Source organism: Hibiscus syriacus, unplaced genomic scaffold (genome assembly GCF_006381635.1).
Source record: "Hibiscus syriacus cultivar Baekdansim isolate YM2019G1 unplaced genomic scaffold, ASM638163v2 tig00111769_pilon, whole genome shotgun sequence".
NCBI classification, from domain to species: Eukaryota; Viridiplantae; Streptophyta; class Magnoliopsida; order Malvales; family Malvaceae; genus Hibiscus; species Hibiscus syriacus.
This window is the reverse complement of record NW_024063172.1, coordinates 4,335,139-4,356,465: the sequence shown is the minus strand read 5'-3', so window position 1 is coordinate 4,356,465 and position 21,327 is coordinate 4,335,139. Positions and strand designations below refer to the sequence as shown.

Here is a 21,327-nt window from a genome sequence, read left to right as displayed (position 1 = left end):
CTCTATTTTATCTAATAAATAAATTATATATACCATATCAAGTACGTAAATTTACTTAAAATTAAATTAAATTTTGAGTTAATGAAACTTTTTAAATTTGGATAAAATCAAGTAACATATGAAAGACAAAAACTCGAATCAATAAAAAATAACCTGATTCGAGCTATAATTGTCCCTAAGTACATAAACATATGTGACATTTAAAATACCAATCTATCATATTTCCCTTGAAAAATAAATTATTTTAAATCCATGCGTAGGAATAGTTAAGTTGAAGTTTTATCGTTTAATTAGCACAAGTGAGGTATTTTACAATAATGAGACTTTCCTTTTATAAGAGAAATTATTTAATACAATTATTGTATTACGCAATTCTATAATAAAGAGGGATATCATCCCCATGTTTTCCCGTTTGTGTTTTAGGCGCACCAGCATAACGTGACAACCCAGCAATCTCTTATATGCCATATCTTGTGGGAGGAGATGCGTTGGCCTTTGGATTAGTTAATTGTTGTTGCTTAACCAATTACCACCTATGTAAATTTCAAGTTGGAAAGAAAAGGCAATGTTTTGCTTAATGGTGGGACGAATAGCCTCAAGAGTCTTAATTATGCCGCAAAAGGATATTCACTTCAAGTACTCGGAAATCAACTAAATGAGAGTTGACATTGACGCTATTGAAAATTCATGGAGATCGTACTACTCTAATATCACATTTTGCCCCCCTAAACTTGACCACGTTTCACAATATGCCCACTAAACCTTTATTGTGCATGACAACTTTCCCAACTTGGTCACGGAACTTGAATCTTTGGTCCTTTGAATGATGTGATTCTGACATATCACTTGATTTTTTGTTTAGAAAAATATGTTTCTTTATCAAAGTGTCACAATATCCAAAAGTTGCCAGGTTCCAAGGCCACTATGGACAACAAAATGTTTAGGGACCAAGTTGGACAAAGTGCTAAAGTTCAGGGCATTACTCACTTTGCATCAATAAGATATCAACTCTACTTGAAACCAAGGATGGTTGATTTATTATTCAGTTAAGAATGCTATCCATGGGAGCACATTTGATCATATAAGCTACAAATTATTCAAGGGAGAAACAGGAAGAAAAAGAAACATGAAACCAGGTGATATAAGGTATTTAACTTATTCAGAGAATAAAAAAATTGGTATGTGATACCTACTTCCAGACGCTCAAAACAAATGTTGTAATAACATAGGATTTTCACATTTGTCCAAGAATAATACATGCATCAAAGTCCTACAAGGTTGGTCGAATTTTCATGGAGATGAATAGCACCGCACATCCCAACAACAATCATCCATCTACAGTAAGAAGAAAATAGGTTCATGGTATTAGAAATTTGTTACCATTTTATCCACACTAAAGAAGATAAACAATGATATTTGTGTTTCAACTGCATTTTATAAAGGTTCAGATCACATCTCTATCATCAACACACAAAAAATGTGAGGATTTGGATACAGAGAATACAGGTTAAAAAAATACGAACTTGAGCAGTGGCCAATGGAAGAAAAAGATTGTATTCTAGGAAGGCTATAGGTTCAAAATCTAGGGTTTGGACGTTTGGTACAGCCAAAGTCGATATATGCATGAAATTCAATTTGTCAAAGACAATACTTATGAAAATGCTCATTCCCTTACAGCTCCTAAAGATTTAGAGCGGTTCATTTAGCTTTTACAGGCATTAATAAAATAACAAAATAATCATATTCATAATCTGATCCGTTCAATCATAAGCTTGGTTTTAAAAAGCGTAAAGCGCCTAGGGTCCTAGACGCCGAAACGCTAAGCGCTAAGCGAAAGCGCTCGCTTTATGCACACGAAGCGTCAAAAAAGCCGAAATTCACAAAAATACAGAATATTTATAAAATTATCTTATAAATACTTAAATATCAAAGTGTAAATGCATATTCAAAACTTATAAGTACTTAAACACCAAAATATATCAATTTACTTAATTATAAACACTTAAATATTTATATATCATTAACCATACGACTATAAGAGCATATTAATCTCAAAAGATGGTCTACACTAACACCAAAAGTAGTCTAAAGTGAGATGAACAAAAGTATTTTTCTAAATCTCAATTCCTTATAACTAAAAATCCTCTAAATCGTCATCGTTATCAACTCGGTCAACACCATCTCCTTCATCAGTAGACACTCCAATATTTTCTTCCATCTCATCTTCATCAACTAAGCATCTACGAGATGGTCTACTAGAGATAGGATTATGAGCAGGAGATTTTCCTTTATCATTTCTCGATGGTCCGGCTCCATCATTCACTACTTTTGATGCTCTAGTTAGATAACTAGACTCATATGCACCGGAAGCGTCAGCAACATCACTCCATATCAAATCCTCACCAACAAACACCGCCTCATCATCATCTTCATCATCTTCCATTCTTCCCATCAACCACTCATTGCTCTCATCAATATCTTGCAAAAGAATAGGATCGATCTCCTTACTTTTAGCTAGACGCTCCAAGGCATGATTGAATTTCACAAACACCATGTCATTCAATCTAGATTGTGCTAGTCTATTTCGTTTCTTAGTGTGAAGCTACAAGAAAAAACCAAACTGGATGTTAGCAACATTATGCATATATATAATTTCCAATATTATAAGAAAAAACATGTAAAATAACTTACTTGTTGAAAAAACTCCAGTTTCTCTTAAAACTTGTAGCACTACAAGTGAGACTAAGAATCCGTATAGCAAAGTTTTTCAAGTTAGGAGCCGAAGATCCATACATTGTCCACCAATCAGCTATAAAAAAATGTAAAATGAACATGAAGCATAAACTATATTTGAGAGAATAATTAATATAATTTAAAACTTAAAATATAAAGTAGCATTTTTTTACCTGGTGATTTTGTTTTCCTTTGCCTAACAGCCAAGCTAATACCAAAGAGACCTTCTGCCTTTCGGTATTTAACTAACTCGTCTGAAATCTTGTCTTGCGTTTCTTGGTAGTGAACAAGCCTCAACATGCATTCATAAAAACCGTTTTCAACTTCTTCACAAAGCACACCACCAACTTCATCATAAAAGATCCCCGGGTTCAAGAAATGTCCCGCAGCATGCAAAGGTTTATGTAGTTGACATTCCCACCTATGATCTATAATTTCAAAAGCTTTCTTGTAATCATCCTCTCGATTCGGAAAACTATCACGAATCGCCTCCTTAGCTCTATCCATTGCCTCATAGATGTACCCCATGGCTGGATTTTTTTCTCCATCAACTAGTCTAAGAACTTTCACTAAGGGGCCCGTCAACTTGAGAGAATAAAGTACATTCCTCCAAAACGTTTCTTGCAAAAAGTAAGACTTTATTTTCTTACCCGTGGGTTCTTTAGACCACTTGCTCGCTTCCCACTCTTAAGAAGTCACCATCTTCCTCAAATTGTTTTTTTGTTTGTGGATCTGGGCAAGAGTGATGAAGGAAGTAGCAAATCTTGTGATGGCCGGTCTATGCAAGTTTCTTTGGTTTGTGAACTTTCTCATCAAGTTCACCAAACCAACATGACAGTATATATCCATTTAAGTAAATGGCCTTTTTTAAAGCATTTTTAACCCTAGGAATGTGTTTGCCAATATCCTCCAACATCAAGTCTAGGCAGTGTGCAGCACATGGTGTCCAATAGAAGTGGTCTTTTAGCTTCCAACAACTTCCCTACAAAGTTAGAGGAATAAGATGAGTAGATGACATTAGACAAAAGATTATCAAAAGACTAAAGTTGCAACTCAACTCTTACCTGCCTTCACATAAGCTGATGCATTATCAGTCACCACCTGCACCACATTCTCTTCACCAACTTCCTCCACCATTTTATCAAGAACATGAAACAACAAATCAGCATCCTTTGAAACATCAGAAACATCAAGTGACTTCACGAAGACCGAACCCTTTGGGGAGTTTACCAGGAAGTTGATGATATCGTTTTGAACAACGGAATCACGCCATCCATCCGATAGTATTGAACAACCTTTTTCTGCCCATTCTTTCTTATTTCCACAATTTGGTTTTGAACTTCCTCTACTTCCTTGTTAAGTATGGGAACTCTTAACTCGTACATACTTGGTGCTTTCATCCCGGGGCCAAACTGTTCGATTGCTTCGATCATTATTTGAAAACTCTCATATGTTGCGGCATTAAAAGGAATGCCTACATAAAAAAAAATTCCATCAGCATAAACAAAAAAAAAGACTTCCAGCAACTTAAAACTCAAAAAATTAAATATTTAATTATTATAATACCTGCATCGTAAAACCACCTCCCAATCTCATGACAAACTTTATCCCTAAGGTCCTTTCGACACGTTTCATTGATGGTTGTTGTCTCCCTTCCTTCCTAGCTTTGATTGCTTCTCGAGGATTAGGAGTGAAGTACATGTCCATAGGACCTTTTTGCCTTGGTTTTTGGGTGGGGGCATCTTGCTACTACGGCCGCCTATTTCAACAACATCTTCTTCACCATCGTATTCATCAGCTTGTTGTTGGTGCATCCAGTTTTTTGCTTGCATATGTTGTTCTGCCTTTGCCGTTTGTTTCTTCATCATGAACACATTTAATTCTTCCCGCACATGCTCCGGACAGTTTGGACATTTACGAGCATCCTTAAAACCCCAATCACATGCAGTTTGATCCGAAACACACCTCCCTTAAATGTTTGTCCACAAAAAGAGCATGTAAAGCTGATTTTATTATTCAGATCTTGTATTGTATATTTCCTAACCGGGTCTTCTGACCTGTTCTTTGAAGAACCCGCCTTACCCGCCATTGAAGTCATTCTATAAAAGATAAATTAAACATAAAGTCAAACTAAAATAACAGAACAATACCAGTAATCCAGTATGCAAAGTTACAAACTATACCAGTAAGGCAGTAACAACTATAAAACAGTTTAACAAGCATTTTGCTTGTCTTAGTCTACATGTAAAATTCAGCAATACTAAGTACTTAAAGAAGGAGAAAGCAATAAGCTATAAAGAAGAACAGTATTCTATAAACTATAAAACACAATTTTGCAATAAACTATAAGTATATAAACAACAAAATTACGTACCGGTTGATGAAGTGCAGCAGCAGCGTGACTCGAGTGAGATAAGAGGAAGATGATGATCAAAACTTGAGTCGTGAGTCAGGAGTCGTGAGCGTGAGGCGAGAGGCGAGAGGCGTGGAAGATGATCGCTATCTGGGAATTTTTTACTGCTCAAGGTCAACCTCAATCGTTCTCTAAATTCTTATATTACTGCTTATTTAAATCACATTTTTTACCCTAGCCCACCTAAACTAAAAGCCAATCTAAGCCTGAATAGCCCACTAAACCCTAAACAAGCCCAAAAATTATATCTACTAAAGCCCAGAATCCTATCTTCTAAATTCGCGATTAAGCGCCGATTAGCACTTTGCTAAAAGCGCTGTAAAAGCGCCGATTACTACCGCTTAATGAATTCGTAGTGCTTTTGCTATGCTGAAGCGCCAGAGGCCTCGCTCAAGTCGCTTAGCGCTTTAATCGAGCTTAAGCGGCGCTTTTTTAAACTAAGATCATAAGACCTTCAAAAGCACCTATCTATGATTAAATTCCTTCCAACTCCATAAGAATGTTAAATTTATGAACAGGGGAAAGTATCTAAAGACCCTAATAAAAAGCTTTATTCCACCACCTTGTCTTAGAGTACATTTATCAAAAATGTTGCCCGAACTCTCCGACATTCATCATACATCATCATTGCAATCTGGGTGAAACAACAAATCATTATTGGTCTCATATCTACTTATACTGGCACGAATAAGAACATAAATAGGTTTAGTTCAAGTTAAGTTGGAAAACTTATTAATTATTAACCACCAAATAACAATCTCACCTCAATTATGCATAAGCAAAACCCATATCATCTCAAGTTTAGATTTCATGCATTTGTTCTTTGAAAAGTTGTACTGAATTGCATCACCGAGAGCCTTTTATCCCTTTCCCATCCATAGTGTACGTCAAGGAGTAAGCAAGTCTCAACATTCAGAAAATAACATGGTTCACTTTTCAGAAGGTTAACAGTAATTTCAGGAACAATCAACTTACTAATTAAAAACGTTTAATTTTTCATTTATGGCTCTAAAACCATGAAACTATAGGCATAGCATTCAAACTCTTGCCATTTCACAATTATGATCCACTCAAACACCGAAGAAAAATTCAGTAGCAGTCCCAAAAAAATTTAAAATGAAAAACAAATACAATTCACTCCCTCTCTGTGCCTTGTCCTTCATCTAGTCTTGTATTGGCGTACAAAACAATAAAAAAAGTTTACATTCTTCCACTTATTTACAAGACAGAGAGAAGTGATTATTTTACCTATCCAAAAACGGAAGGGAAGAGAAGGGAGATGAAAGGGGAAGTGCAATGCAACATTTGGCTATTGTTTTTGAGTGGTTGTCTATGAAACTTCTTGTCGTCCAGCAGCCGTTTATGCCTAGCAGATACAGCCTACTTTCCCTCATAAATTCTAGTTATAATAAAAAAATTCCCCTTACTGCTATTTTATTGCCAACACCTCTTCTGGTTACAAGATATCCGACAAATAACAAACATGGCAACAAAGTACTGAAGGTTATCCTTAGGGAAGGCGGGAAACCACATCTTCTGTTATTAAGGACCAAATATGGTTTTAGTATCTCACTTCTGTAATTAGTTACTCTCAATTCAAGTTTCATTCAGTCATTAAGAACGCAAGCTTTCTCTATCAGAAAAATAGGCAGACTTCCTATGTAGTTAAAAGTTAGAAACTTCGAATGCTTTAATACCTAATAATTTAAACAGATCAAAAAAAAAGTGTAAAGAAATACCTTCAGCGGTCCAACCGGATCTCCGGCGAGAAACAGAAAGCATGGAAGTCAGGAAAGCTGAAGCAGTGGCCGTGTGATACGGCAGCAGTTTCCACACAGCAGCTCATCTCCACCGGTGACCTATTTTTTTCAAATTTATTAAGAAATATTCTATTAATTTATTTCCTAGGAGATAAAATATAAGAATTTAATATCCATTACCTGAAAATACGAGCATGTAACGGGTTCTGGTTGGAGATCCGAAAGGGCGAGCAAGCGGGTCGCGGCATAGACTTGGTTGAACCAGCGAGTCTGGTTGCCGCTGAAGCTCGGGCGGCCGCGGAACGGATGACGGACCTGGCGGCGGACATTTTTGGTGGCGGGATTTTGGAGGTCTTTGGGTTTGTTTGTACAAGGGTTTAGGCTTTCCAGGGGTTTTGCATTTAGGGGTGTTTTCTGTGTATATTCCCGTATGGTAAGCTTGTATAATCTTGCAAATGATCATCTATTGGGCTTTCAAATGATGGGCAAAATACTCCTTTGGACAATTCTTTGCGTTCATTAGCGATTTTCATCATTCAAATCAGCTTGTGGGTTCGAATAGTAAGATTTGTATGTTTATAATTAAAATTATGATATATTAGTTCAAATGGTAAGTAATTTGATATCGTTCAGAATATTTTGAATTTAAATCTATGTACATGTAGAAAATTTTTAAGAAGAGATTTATCCAATAAAATAAAATGCGCGATATACATCAATTTGAATTAGTTAATATGAAACCCTGTAACCAATGACGAAATTCAACAATTTTTTTTGAGAATACCATTTTAAGGGAAAAATATATTAATTAATTAATAAAAAGAATATTTTTATAAATACTAAAATTCATCTGTTCACATGAAAATTTAAGAAATAAAATATATCGATATAATATCATCTAAAATTGTGTCTAAGTTTTAGAGATAATTCATGAACCACCTAATAAATATAGATTTTGAAATAAACCATAAGTATAAATTGAATTAAAAATTATTTTTAAAAAATTACACTCAATTTAAATGAAATTAAAAGTTAAATACTTAATAATTTGATTGAGGTTATTAATTCAGAAAAGAATGAACAATTCAAAGAAGATAAACAACCAAACAAGAAAAACATTAAAAAAAAATTCATTTCTTATAGTTAGAAATGAGAAAAGAAAATAGATTTTCATTCTAAAAGATAAAATAATAATAAAATAGATGTTAACTTTTTTATATAAATGATATATAAGTGGTTTTCAAATTCTAAAGTAATATACGTTTTTTAGAAGTCAAATTTAATAAGTATTATACATGTTTTTCTTATAATAAATTTAATAATTTAGTATTTACATGGGGTAAACTACAAGTTTAATACTTATGTTTCATTTTAATACCTATTTTTTAAAAAAAATCATACCTAACATATAGTTTAAGTTTCATTTTAATATCTCGTCGTGAAACTTAATGCCACGATGATTTTAACATTTTACCATAAGATAATGATGTTACTTGATAATAATTTTAATAATTTGTAAAAATTAAATGAAATCAATACCTCGTATATAATTTCATAGAATTAAAATTGATGTATCATATGATACATATTGCAAAATGTTATGTGTATTTATATTATTTATCCGTTTCCTTTACATTGGGTTCCCTATATTCATTGGAAATTTGAAACAGTCTGGTCCCAAAATAATTACTTAGGTCATCTCGAGTCCTCATCTCTACTCTACAGCATCTTTATCTCTACTCTAAAGACAAACAATAATTCATCTCCACCACTATCTCTACATTACCACTATCTCTACATTACCACCACTCTACTTTATTCACAATATTTAACTATTATAATATTGATTTTGTAAATAAAAAAAAATATACATTTCTAATAATATCAAGATAAAATGCATAAATAACATTCACAAATAACATTGCGAAAATACAATAAATAAGAAAATGTTGTTTGAGTTTTATTAGTAATTTCTATGTTTTTATGTTTGTTGTAGTTTTTATATTTCAAAAAATTAGTATGTTTATTTATCTAATTTTAATGTATTTTTATCTATCTTGCAATTTAATCTATTTGAATTTACAAAAAAATCAGAAAAATTAAAAAAAAATGTAACGCAACTACAATGCAACGCCAGTTGTAGCGTGCATTGTAGCAGATCGCCACAATATAACTACAAATTCACGATGGGCTAGAGCATAAGATCATCTCTAAACGAGAGATCTTCGCCACTCCAGCGATGCGCCGGAGATGGCCTAATCACACTTTAAAGTTTAAATCAATTCTTTTATAAATATATTACGGTCAGAGCCTAACCTAATAAAAAAATATAGTATGAACATTAAATCCACAGTGACTATATATTATATAAATAATGGACTGCAGAAACATTTGTCTTTTAAATTGTTATATGTTATAAATTCATATGTTAAACTAATGATTATGTTGTACGACAACCTAATATAAGAATAAGTACCGGAAATGTTAATATTTTTTAACATTTTCGGTAGAGCGTTACTTAAATGTTATTTTTTTCTACCATAAATGTTAATTTCGCTGCCTATAATGAATATTTCTGATATTAACATTTTTTTGTAAAAAAATAATATTTTAGGGGCTAAATTTTAGGAATTATAAAGTATTAGATTCAAAAGAATTATGGAGAAAATTCTTGGACTTTAGTTTAATTTTTCCTCCCTTGTTTATTATAAATTTAAGAGATTTATAAAATACGTTAGTTTATTATGGTAAAATGATATGAAGTGGTTGGCAAATAATTGTTTTATCATATCATTATTTTATTAAACAAATTGAGGATAATGAATTAGGTAGAATGAGGACAAATTATTGGGTGAGATGGGAATTTTATTATTTTTAATATTATTATTTTATTTAGATTACTATAAACCACACATTGAAGATATTCGTGGGAACATTTCAGTTTTAAAAACAGCAAGGAGGGATCACCATCCTATCAATTACTTTAAGTGACTCAACTAACTCGATCATATAGCTCGTTTATATCATAACAAAGAAGCAGTAGATCAAGAAGAGAAATAAAATGGTCGGTGGGGTGAAGCTCTCGAATTTTTGATGATCCGGATGTCGGAGGAAATATTCGTGCGGTGGAAACACAAGAATGGCAATGAGGAACAGCATAGCTCGGTCTTGGCTCCATCGAATGTTTAAGGAGACAAATCGGAGCCTTTTTCTTCAAGGAAACCGAATGGCATTTGGTAGATCTACAATGATCCATAAGGTTTCTCGATGAATGGAGGTCGGATCTAGGATGAAGAGGATAAGATGCTTCGAACATGTAAATGAAGTCTCGAACGGTGACAAAATAGGTGTTGATGCAGTGTACCGATCGTATGGCAAGTTTTCTTGCTTTACTTGCAGCGCAGAACATGAAGAAAGGAATTTTTTTTGAAAATGAACATGAAATGGAGTGCACGTGATTTTGGGGTTGTATTAAAGTGTAAAATAGAGGTCTCCCACGGAAGTTGCTCTCAACCTGGTTTTGGGGCAGCCTACTATCTTACCTCCCATTATCTCATTACATATGAGAATAAGGGTAAACTAATATATTAAAGTGCAAAATGGGTAAATCACAAGGTGTGTCATCCAAGTTTGGTGAGATCTTTACATTGTCTCTTAGTTTTCAAGTGGTTATAGTTATGACATAATAGTTTTACAATATCAATTTATTCACTAATTTAAGTAATTAACTATTGTGATGGCATCATTAGTTTTCAATTTTACCAATTGAGTCCTCAAATTATTATTTAGATTTTAATAAGTTATTTTTATGGTGAAGGAAATTATTTTGGGTTCGAGTTCGTATATTTGATGGTCTGAAGTTCGTTTTACCAAATTCGAAATCGGTAAGTTGTTTTCACTGATTAATCCCCCGAATAGATCCGTTTTTCAGAATTAAGCCTCGTTTTGATGAAATGTTTATTGTTTGCATCTGAGGAATTTTGGAAGATGATTTCAAGATCGAGGGCATTCGAATGGAATTTAATGGTCGATCAATATTGCACGAAAATCGAGGGTAATATTTACTACCTCTTTATGCTTTATGAAACATGTGAATATTGGTAAATGCATGAATAAGATAATATTGGTCTCATATGTGTAGTTAATTAATTTCTACTTGATCCGAATAAGATAAAATTCGGTAACTGATTATGGTTCAGATGACTTTTAAGAAATTGATGGATTGTTAGAATTAAAATTTCAAGTTCTGTGTTTAGTGATAAAGGAATCAACTTGGATATGTAACATATAATTATTTCATCAAAGGTACTTGGATGGGAAATTATGAGAATATTCTGGTAGGGTAAAATTACGAAAATACCCTTATGTTGTAAGATATCAAGAATTGTCCCTGGAAGTTGACTAATAACTTTGAAAGGAATATATTGATCTGAGAAAACTACATGTGCATAAGAAATGCTAGTTTGCTTAGAAAATTTGGATAATCGGGTTTTAACCCAATAAGGTTTATGCAAGATACTAAAGTCCGTTAAAGAATTATTTCGAGATCAAAGAATGTTCGAGAAAGCAATTAACCATTGGATCTCTAAAGTATAATTATTTTCGTTAAGAGTTAATACCGAAATTATCTGGTTAAGAAATTACGAAAATGCCTTTGAGAGGTGAAAATGGTCCAAGTTGACTCTAAATGAGAAAGTAACATGAATTTGTTCTTAAACCGATAAATTACTGATTTAATGGTTGAGATCCTACTTTTGTATGGAAATTTCCTAATAATTCGTTAGTAATGTCTGAAAAGACTTTTAACCTGGAAATCTCCGATTATGAGTAAATACCTGAAGAATAAATTATCGATGGTGCTATTTTTTCAGAATTGTTTGAAAGGACTGGAAAAGATGATACATTTGAATTAAATGATAAGATCAGATGGAAAGAAATTATTGAAATACCCTTGTAATGGAATGACTCAAGAATATCACAAAGTTTAGAAATGAATAGATATCTTCAAGCTTTGAATGAATGGAAAAACATTGAGCACCAAAATGACCAAATGCCCTTATGGTCTATACTAAGTAAATGTCTTGGATTAATTAAGAAATTCAAATAAACATGGATGTTGTACTGCTCTTTAATGTTATGAAACACAATTTAAGACGGGCAAACAATGCTAGTGCTATATTAGTACTTGAATGGCATAGATATCACTTGAATGATAGTTCGTCTACTCAAGTTTGGATTGATAATAATTATGGAAGTACTCAGCTCAACTCAACGCTAGAGCGCATTCGATATTAAGTGGATATTCGTGAGATAAATCAATCACGAATACCAAATGATTTTAGTATATGACCAAGTGAACTGAACGGAAGTACAACATGTATCCGAAACTCAGAAGTGTCTGAATTACTCTGGAAAAATATGAAGTAACCGGGATAGCATTAATTGCTAAATGAACCAAGGAACCTTAATGACGGAGAATTTAGTAAGTAATTGGATGAGTCTGGAAAATACAATAAACTTATATGATGTACGGTCCATATGGTTATGAACTAAGAATCAAATACGTCATCAATTCTTGATATTGTTGTAATGTGGAAAGAAAATAAAGATTATAAGGATGCTTTCGATTCCTTAAGGTATATTTAGCGATGATTCTGAAGATGATTTATGGACAAGAATTGTTGGTATTATAGAGTGAATACCAGAAGGACAGTGAATTGATCAATCGACACATCAGTTCTGAAAGTTGTTCAGTTCAAGTTGTTCGATAATCCGATTGATTGTCATGGATGGTAATTACCCTGAATATTCGTTTCTTTTTTTTCGACTCAAATCACTCCGGTTATTCTAGATGCACATGAAAACATAGTGGGATTCTAAAGTATTAACCTTAAATGTCTGATTAGATTGGTTATTAATCGGTTCTCTCAATATGACCTCGTTCTTGAAATTCGATCAAATTTCATAAGTTTCGTGTTATCCATGCAGATGACTATAAAATGCTTCTGATAAATATTGGGATTTCTCTAGTGTGTTCCTTATATTTAATAAATTGTTTTGTTTTAACATGAGGTACACTGAATTTATGATTATTGTTTTATGGATGCACCGACTTAATAGTGATGGCTTATGGATTTTGTATCACGATATAATATGTATCTTGGATACATATTTGTAAAGTACAGCTCTGATCAAGATGGAAAATTTTTATGTACCTAATGTGACTCTTAGTAGGCTCTGCGGCTCTGAGATCATTCTCGGTAGCGGGTAGGCCCTGCGGCCCTAAGATGTGTTCTTAGGTAGTCCCCGTGGCCCCAAACTTTCTTGGGTAGGCTCTCAGGCCCTAAGATTCCCTTAGGTTAACTCTTTGTAAGATGGTTTTAAAATACGTTTAAAAGCTCACTACAGTATGGTTTATGGGATTTTACTGAACTATCATTTGTTTGTACCTATAATGATTTTATCGTATTGATGGAACACACTAGATATCCTATTCGACCTCATGAAAACGTGATAGTATGAAAGGTTTCTTATGAACTGAGATACACAATTGATATACGTTTGATTCAATAAGGAAATTATGGCTTCCCATTTATCTGCATGTCATGTAGCATCATCTGGTAGTTCTGTATTACTGAGCTTTCCGAAGCTCACTCTATTACTCACCATTGCAGGTTAAACGAATTGTATCAGTGCATCTATCGAATTCAGTAAAGGAGCTCTTCCGGCGTTGTTTGTAGAGTATGGTACATGTGATTAGGGGGCATATAGATTGTATTTTGTTTTTATATCAGAGTCTATAAACCCGTTTTATTTCTGAAAAATAATAAATCATTTTATGATTTTACATGTTTTTAAGAAGAGTTTTTAAATTTTGCTATTTTTACGGTGGGTCGCTCCGGTGGCCCTAATGTGACACTCTGAATCGGATCGGGCTATCCGCATCGGTCTGAAGGTGTTACATACGGTCGAGCCTAACCTAATAAAGTATAGTATGAACATTAAATCCACAGTGACTATATATTAATAAATAATGGACATGCAGAAACATTGTCTTTTAAATTGTTATATGTTATAAATTCATATGTTAAACCAATGATTATGTTGTACGACAACCTAATATAAGACTAAGTAAAGACGTTACCGGAAATGTTAATATTTTTTAACATTTTCGGTAGAGCGTTACTTAAATGTTATTTTTTATACCAGAAATGTTAATTTCGCTGCCTATAATGAATATTTTTTTTATTAACATTTTTTTATTTTAGGTAGTGCTCCACCGGAAATATTAAAAAAATATTAACTTTGTTGATATCGCCTTTTTTAACCTTATATTAACCTGTTTTTTCTTATATATCCCGACCAAAGCGGGTAATGTTGTAAAGGCAAAAACATTACATCCGCCATTCACGGAGAAGATAACCAAATGGAAATGGATGATTTTTCCCTTTCTCTTATTTATTTATGTACTTTTTCTTTTTAGAATTTGGAATTATATATGTTTCTTTAATTCTGTAGTTTTCCAACTTACTATGATGATTACCTTGCTAATTGATAGTGTTAATAAATAGAGAAGCGTTTTAAAGAGGAAAAATTGTGAAGGTTAATAGATTTATTATACAAATTAGAAATGAGAAATAAAAAATTATATCGAAGATTAAGTTAGTGATATTGTCAAAGATCTTGCAATTAAAAGCGAAGGTGTTACACATCCAATCAGATACATATTTTTTAAAACTATAATATTAATTTGATGATAAGTGGTATTTAATCTTTTGATTGTTTAATTTGACATCGAATGTTCTAGTGGGTGAAAAATGAATGGTAGACAATCATAACGATGACATGTGACGAAAACATCATAAAATTGAATGGAGAAGAATACTACGTCTTGAAGAGGTATTATTAAAAGTAGTTTTAAGTAAATAAAATATTTTATCTTAGATAATATTAATAAAAGTTAAAAATGATAAATATCAGTTTTTAAGATTCCAAAAATACTTTTGAAAAACAATACAAAATATAGTCTAATTGAATGAACACCCAACCCAACTGGATAACCCCTATTTAGTTCCAAGTTAAAAGCTAATTATGAATAGCAGATGTACCACATAATTACTTGCTTATTTTATAATAAAAGGGATTAAACCCCTAATGTTGGCTCCTCTACGCTATTATTCCATTGTCTAATTTAGGGACCACTTGTAAGTTGCCTAAGGACGATGGAGGGTAACAGTTTGAGAAAAGAAGGTAATGAAGTTTACTTTTTCTAGTCTTGGCTTTGAAAGTCTAACAAAATCAACAAACCTCACCTAAGCATAGTTTGTGTGGACTAAACAATTAATGTATTAAGAATTTCGAGGTTCGATATTAGATGAAATATATTTGGATTTTTGGGTGCAAGTTGAAAACAGATCAAAGTGGGTTAGTGTCAAAGGCATGCACATGCATCTATATTCAGCTATTGAGTGGAGTGGAGTGGAGTGGAGTGCCGGAGAAAGCACTGCCAATAAACATCACTAGTCCTATTCATACATGGTTGTATTTGAGTTTTTTTTCCCCAATGGAATCATTTCATGGGAGGCGAACTTAAGGATGTGGGGATTTCATAAACAAGAAGGCAAGGCACAAGAACAAATCCAGAAATGTCACTCATCGGATATAAGTTACTCATGTTCATGAAGATTAATATTTGGCAAGATTATGCTGGATGAACCATCACTGCCGATTTGACTTTAGATTGGCTCGATCTAGAATATAATTCGATTAATGCGTTTATCCAACATCGAAAATAAAAAACGAAGAGAATAGCATTGAAACATACTTACATTTTTATTCAACATTGTTTGATAAAGTAAAAGAATATAAAGCACACAAGTCTCTCATATCATATCTTTTAGCATATCTGCCTCAAAGGCAAAAGTTGCAAACCCTGAAAATAACAAAGTAAAACACAAGACCCAATAAATAATCTTCAATCTTCTTTACTAGTAAAGTTTCATACTTACGATTTAATTAAAGAAGAAACCAAGCAGTTCCCTCCTTCATGGCTCGAATCTTCCTCGTTCTCCTCGAACTCCTCTTGGTTCTGTTGTACCTTCCCATGTTGTAACGATTCTCATTGAAACTCGTTCCTGGAAGCGATCCCTCGAGTTCTCCAACTGGTTCGGATAGTAATTGTTCTCGTTTCTAATATCATGGAAATACTTACCGTTCTCCAAGAATCGAGTATCGCTCATGCCTTGCTTCTCACCATTGTACCCATTGTTGCCATTGTAGTAGTTGTTATTGTTGTTCTCTTTGGTGCTCCATCCTTTCTCTGTGAACATGGCTTCTCCGTAGGCATTCTTCTTGTACTCATAGTTGCCATTGTAGTAGTTGTTGTTTTCCTTCGTGTTCCATCCTTTCCCAGTGAAAGTGTCCTTGTTGTTTGTGGATTCAGGGATCATGCTGTAGGGCTCATCGGGGTGGAACTTAACCGGCGTGACATAGGGTTCATAGGTTCCTTTGGTTTGGTTTCCGGGCCGTAAAGGCCGTAGCCATTCTGGGTCTGGGGAGTGAACCTGGGCTCTTGCTGCTCTTCTTTGACGGTGGGCTGTTTTTCATTGTTGTTTTCCCTTGGGATTTTGCTGAAGAACTCTCTGGCATGGATCTGAATGGAGAAGAGGGCGAAGAGGAAGATGATAGACAGGAGTTTGGATTGGAAGCCATGGCTGAAGAGGAAAGTTCACTAATGAGGAAAAGGCGATGATGATAAAATGGTTTATATAGAAAGGGGAATAGATTTGTTTCCACTCGCTTGTTCAAAATTTTCTTCTCAATTAGCTGCAGATGGGACGGGGAGATGGTGATGATGTGGCCCTTCCATCAGACAGAGAAACCTTATTAAAAGAGGGCCATCACTTTGTGTTTGCTACTTTCAATATCATACGTGTCTTCAAACATAATTTTTATTTAAATTATTCTCTAAATTTTAAAATATTTATATCACTTCTTAAATTATGATTTCATTTTAAATTACTTTAAACTTTTAAACATTATACATCAATCTTTTACTATCAATATTATTCCATTTTGATCATTTCGTTCACGTGATATCATCTCTATTTAAATTTTTTTAGTTTCATGAGAGTTACTTTTATAATATCTTGGAAATTGAACTTGTTACTTTCTAAAATGATAAATTTATTTTGAAGGTTTTGAGAATTTTTTAAAAGATCACGAATTCAATTCTTGAGGCTTTCAATTACATATTATCTTTTTAATCAGTAGAGTTAATGCATTTTAACGAACATATCAAATGGAATGATATTGATAGTTTGAGGATTCATATAAATCTTTAAAAGTTCATGGATCAATTTAGAATATGACATAATTTAGGGATCAACATTACGAATGGGTATGGATCGAGTTTTTGGCCAACCTGACTTGGCATGACCCAACAAATATATTATAAAAAATCTTAATATTATTCGATAAAATAGGAATCTAATTGAAAAAACAAGATAGAAAGAGTGTTATTGCAATCATCTCTAAATATATAAAATATACATTATTTTTCGGTTGAATCGAGTATTTTTCACCCTAAATTTGAACATGACACGGCAAACCTATTCTCTAAAAAATTGACTCAATCTAACCCATACTTGATTTTTTTTAAACCTTAACATAATAGAATCTAATTATGTTAGAATTCATCATATTCAAGTCATGTGTCCATCCTTAATTGATATATACTATTTTAAAAATATATTAATTATATAGTCCTAGTTTGCAAACATCACATGTAATTATTATATTATAAATTATTGTATAACTTTGAATCAGTGTGAATATTGTAGGCACCCCAATCACCAAAGACATAATAAGTTACGATAATATTATATTGTAAACGAAACATATTGTCATGTCTATTTTTACGGTCATACTATAATGTTTATCATTCATCGTCGATAATGATATTCGTTTGTATCTATTATTTGTCTAAATCGTTTGATTGAATTTTGTATTCTTTTATATGAATCATTTTAATTTTAAATGAAAAATGACCATCTAGCTCAATTGTAGAGTACAATGTTCTTAATCTTAAAGTCGTGGGATCGAGTCCTATGGAGGGCATTTTATAATTCGGAGGTCTCCTACAGAAGTTGCTCTCAATCTAGTGTTGGGGGCCAGCCTACTATCTTACCTCCCCCTTATCCCATTACATATGGGAACAAGGGACATACATTTTTTTATTTTAATTTTAAATGACTAATTCATATACTTGTGTAATTTTAGAGAATTATTCAAATATATAATTGCTTTACACTTATTATTTAAAAGTGATTTAAAAATCAATTCAAATTCAGATTCTTTATAAATTCATCTCCTCGTTGTTGTACACAAGTTAAAACGTGTAAGCTTTCCACTTAAGATTCCGTACGTGACACTCACTTAATCTCTAGGATGTCATTACTTAAATTCACTAGTATTGTGTGATCATGTAATTTGTATAAAACTGTTGAGTATTCGTATCTTCTAAGCAAACCTAAAAATTCACATTATTGCAATATATTAAGCCATTGAATTAAGTTTGGTGCATAATTTATCTCTATCATACTTAAATTCTAGATTTTAATCCCTATAATTTAATATAATTGAGATTCTTTTATTTTATAGCATCAATTACCTAATTTAAATAGGTAGTAATTTCAAATAAGATAATAATGTGAATTATTTTTTTATATACATATCTTCAAAACTATGATTCTCAAATTATGATTCTCATTTCAATTGAACCTTCAAATTTTCAATATTTAATTTCATCTTCAAATTATGGCTTTCATTTTAAAAATCTCCAAACTTTTGAATATTTCAAAGTCATCTACAAATTATAACTTGTATTCCAAATTGGTCCCCAAACTTTTGAACGCTCCAATAACTCCCCAAATCATTGAAAAGTTTAGGGATGAAATTGAAACATTCAAAAGCTTGGAGACTATTATAAAATAAAACTACTAATTTAAGAATGAGTTTAAAATATTTAAAAATTGCAAGACTAAATTAAAATGTTATTTATAATTTGAGGATGTAGGACATAATTAACTCTAAATGTTACATAGAATAAAAAGATCCGTGTTTGCATGATGAGTTAGAAAAGACATTAATGTAAAAGATGTGAAAAGATTCTAAATGGAGTAATCCGTGTATTATTTATGTAGAGTAATTAAAGACGTTACAGAAGCATATAAATCAGATTAAATACTGAAACAAAACCGTAAGATGATCGAAGACCAAAATCACGTTTTAGAGACTCTCAATCATTTGACAATGAACACTATAATATTCTACATCGTTGGTGATCAAACCTGAAATCTTAAGAGATAACAATTATCCATTTAACAACTGAGGTAGTTTGATGTTTAATGTTTGATTATATCTTCTTCATTTTGTATATTCGTATTATAGTTTATAATTCGTTGATCATTAAAATATTGTTGATTCATTGGGTTGCGCAGGTGATGTCGTGATTGTTATAGTTAAAACATATTCTAAAAAAGTTTAAATATTGATTTGTTAATTGATTAATTAATATTAAATATTTATTATAAAATAATTCTTTTAATCTAATTTTATTCTTCTACAACGTCAGAAATCGAATAAATATGTTACTTGATATGCATCAAAATAGAGCTTCATTCTCATTCGTTGTTAGAGTGCAAAATTTGCAACAACATCGTGAATGAGGCAGCTTAGATATGGTTGCATCCGTCCATATTCTTTAATTGTAATTCAACATTGATTACCAAATGTTTTTAATACAATTTAAAGAGCCTCTAACTGTGCCAAATCAAATGTATTTTAAAAAACATAGGTGTAAGGAGGTAAACATAGGTGTAATGTTTTTTAAAAATAACATTTATGTAGCACCCAATATTAATATTTCCGGTAGAAAATAATAATGCTTTAGGTAGCACTTTACCAAATGTTAAATATTTTAGGTAACGAACAATATTAATATTTTCGATAGAAACATAATATTTTAAGTAACGAATTACTGAAAATATTAAAAAAATATTAACGATAACGGCTTTCCTCGGTAATTATATTAAGATGTCATAACACATCCCTATGCAATGATCCTAAACTTGACTATGAAAAAAGTCCAAGGTAGCTGCCCAATTTCCAACTAAACTCCAATTCACAAAGCAGATTTTCTGTTGGTGTAGTTGGTATTTGGTAGGTTATCAGTGAAAATTCATGGGTTAAAGTAGTTGAAAATCAAATAATTCAAAGTTATTAGTTGGTTCTGTGTAAATAAGGCATCCCCGTCACCTATACCAACATTTAAAATTAGAGTTGGCGTTGTAATAAAAAGGTGGGCGAGCTTAGGTTTCTTAGGCTCTACAAGGGTCAAAATGCTACCATTTAGGTTTTTTGTAATACGATAAATATTGGGGTAAGTATACTACGGGTTACTTAATATACTCAAATAATCATTATAGTCATTAAACTTAAAAAAAACAGATAATCATTGCAATAAGAGTAATTTTGATAAATTTAATGATATTTATAACTTTTGAAAGTTTAATAATTTAAAATCTAAACATAGTTCAATGACCATCAATATATAGGTACCATATATGAAAACACCACGCGACCATAACAAGGATGTTTGAATATCAAGAGAATTTTCTAATAAGAGATGGGGGATTATATAGATTTGAATAATGGATTATTAATGCTCAAGTTCCATCATTCAAGAACCAAGACTCAACTAGTTTTTAAATATTTAATATGTTTTTTCTTTTCTTTTATATAATGTATAAACTTATATAGTTTTGGAAACAAAATATACCATACTTTAGATGAAGGGTAAAAGCCAGTGGTCCAATATAAGGGGCTAAAAGAACACAAAGGATAATGGTAATAATATGAGAATAATTCGGTACGTCCCCCTTCATGATAATTGTCACAACCTGACAGGCGACGCATGCATTCTGAAAATGATTTGATCTTCTTCATCCTAACCAAACATCTGCGCATATAGTTCATCAGTTGGTATCACTGCTTTGCAGTAGTCTCTAATTGCGATGATGATGCATTAAACCAAAATCAAATACTTGCAGGGTGCAGATTTAAAAGGATCTATTTAGATATCGAAATGTATAAATCCAGACCCGGATTCATGTAGTTGGCAACAGCTGATATGAGTATTATACACCGACCCTGTAACACCCCAAATTTCATTTGGCTTTAATTTGATTTTTTTTTCCCTTCAAATTTGCTATAAGGCCCATGTCACCAAATTTTTAGAAGTTTAATTGTGTACGATACTCCAAATGTTAAATTTAATCCCAAGTTTTTACCCTTGTGTAGTGAGCCCCGCGATCTGTCGCCATGAGCGCTAGGCAAGGACGTCGACCTTCTCGCACGCGA

The 21,327-nt window shown here is 32.4% G+C and overlaps 1 protein-coding gene and 2 pseudogenes across 1 annotated transcript; all 3 read right to left on the bottom strand.

Annotated features, from left to right (window-relative positions):
• Positions 1 to 2,149: 2,149 nt before the first annotated feature.
• Positions 2,150 to 3,629, bottom strand: LOC120169675. Its single transcript, XM_039177787.1, has 3 exons — positions 2,907 to 3,629; positions 2,692 to 2,809; positions 2,150 to 2,602 (listed from the first exon to the last, which is right to left on the bottom strand). The coding sequence occupies exons 1-3, from the start codon at positions 3,259 to 3,261 to the stop codon at positions 2,575 to 2,577; spliced, it is 501 nt and encodes a 166-aa protein (XP_039033718.1). The 5' UTR covers positions 3,262 to 3,629; the 3' UTR covers positions 2,150 to 2,574.
• A 1,139-nt stretch (positions 3,630 to 4,768) lies between these two features.
• Positions 4,769 to 7,312, bottom strand: LOC120169524 (annotated as a pseudogene).
• An 8,409-nt stretch (positions 7,313 to 15,721) lies between these two features.
• Positions 15,722 to 20,887, bottom strand: LOC120169455 (annotated as a pseudogene).
• Between the last annotated feature and the right edge of the window lie 440 nt (positions 20,888 to 21,327).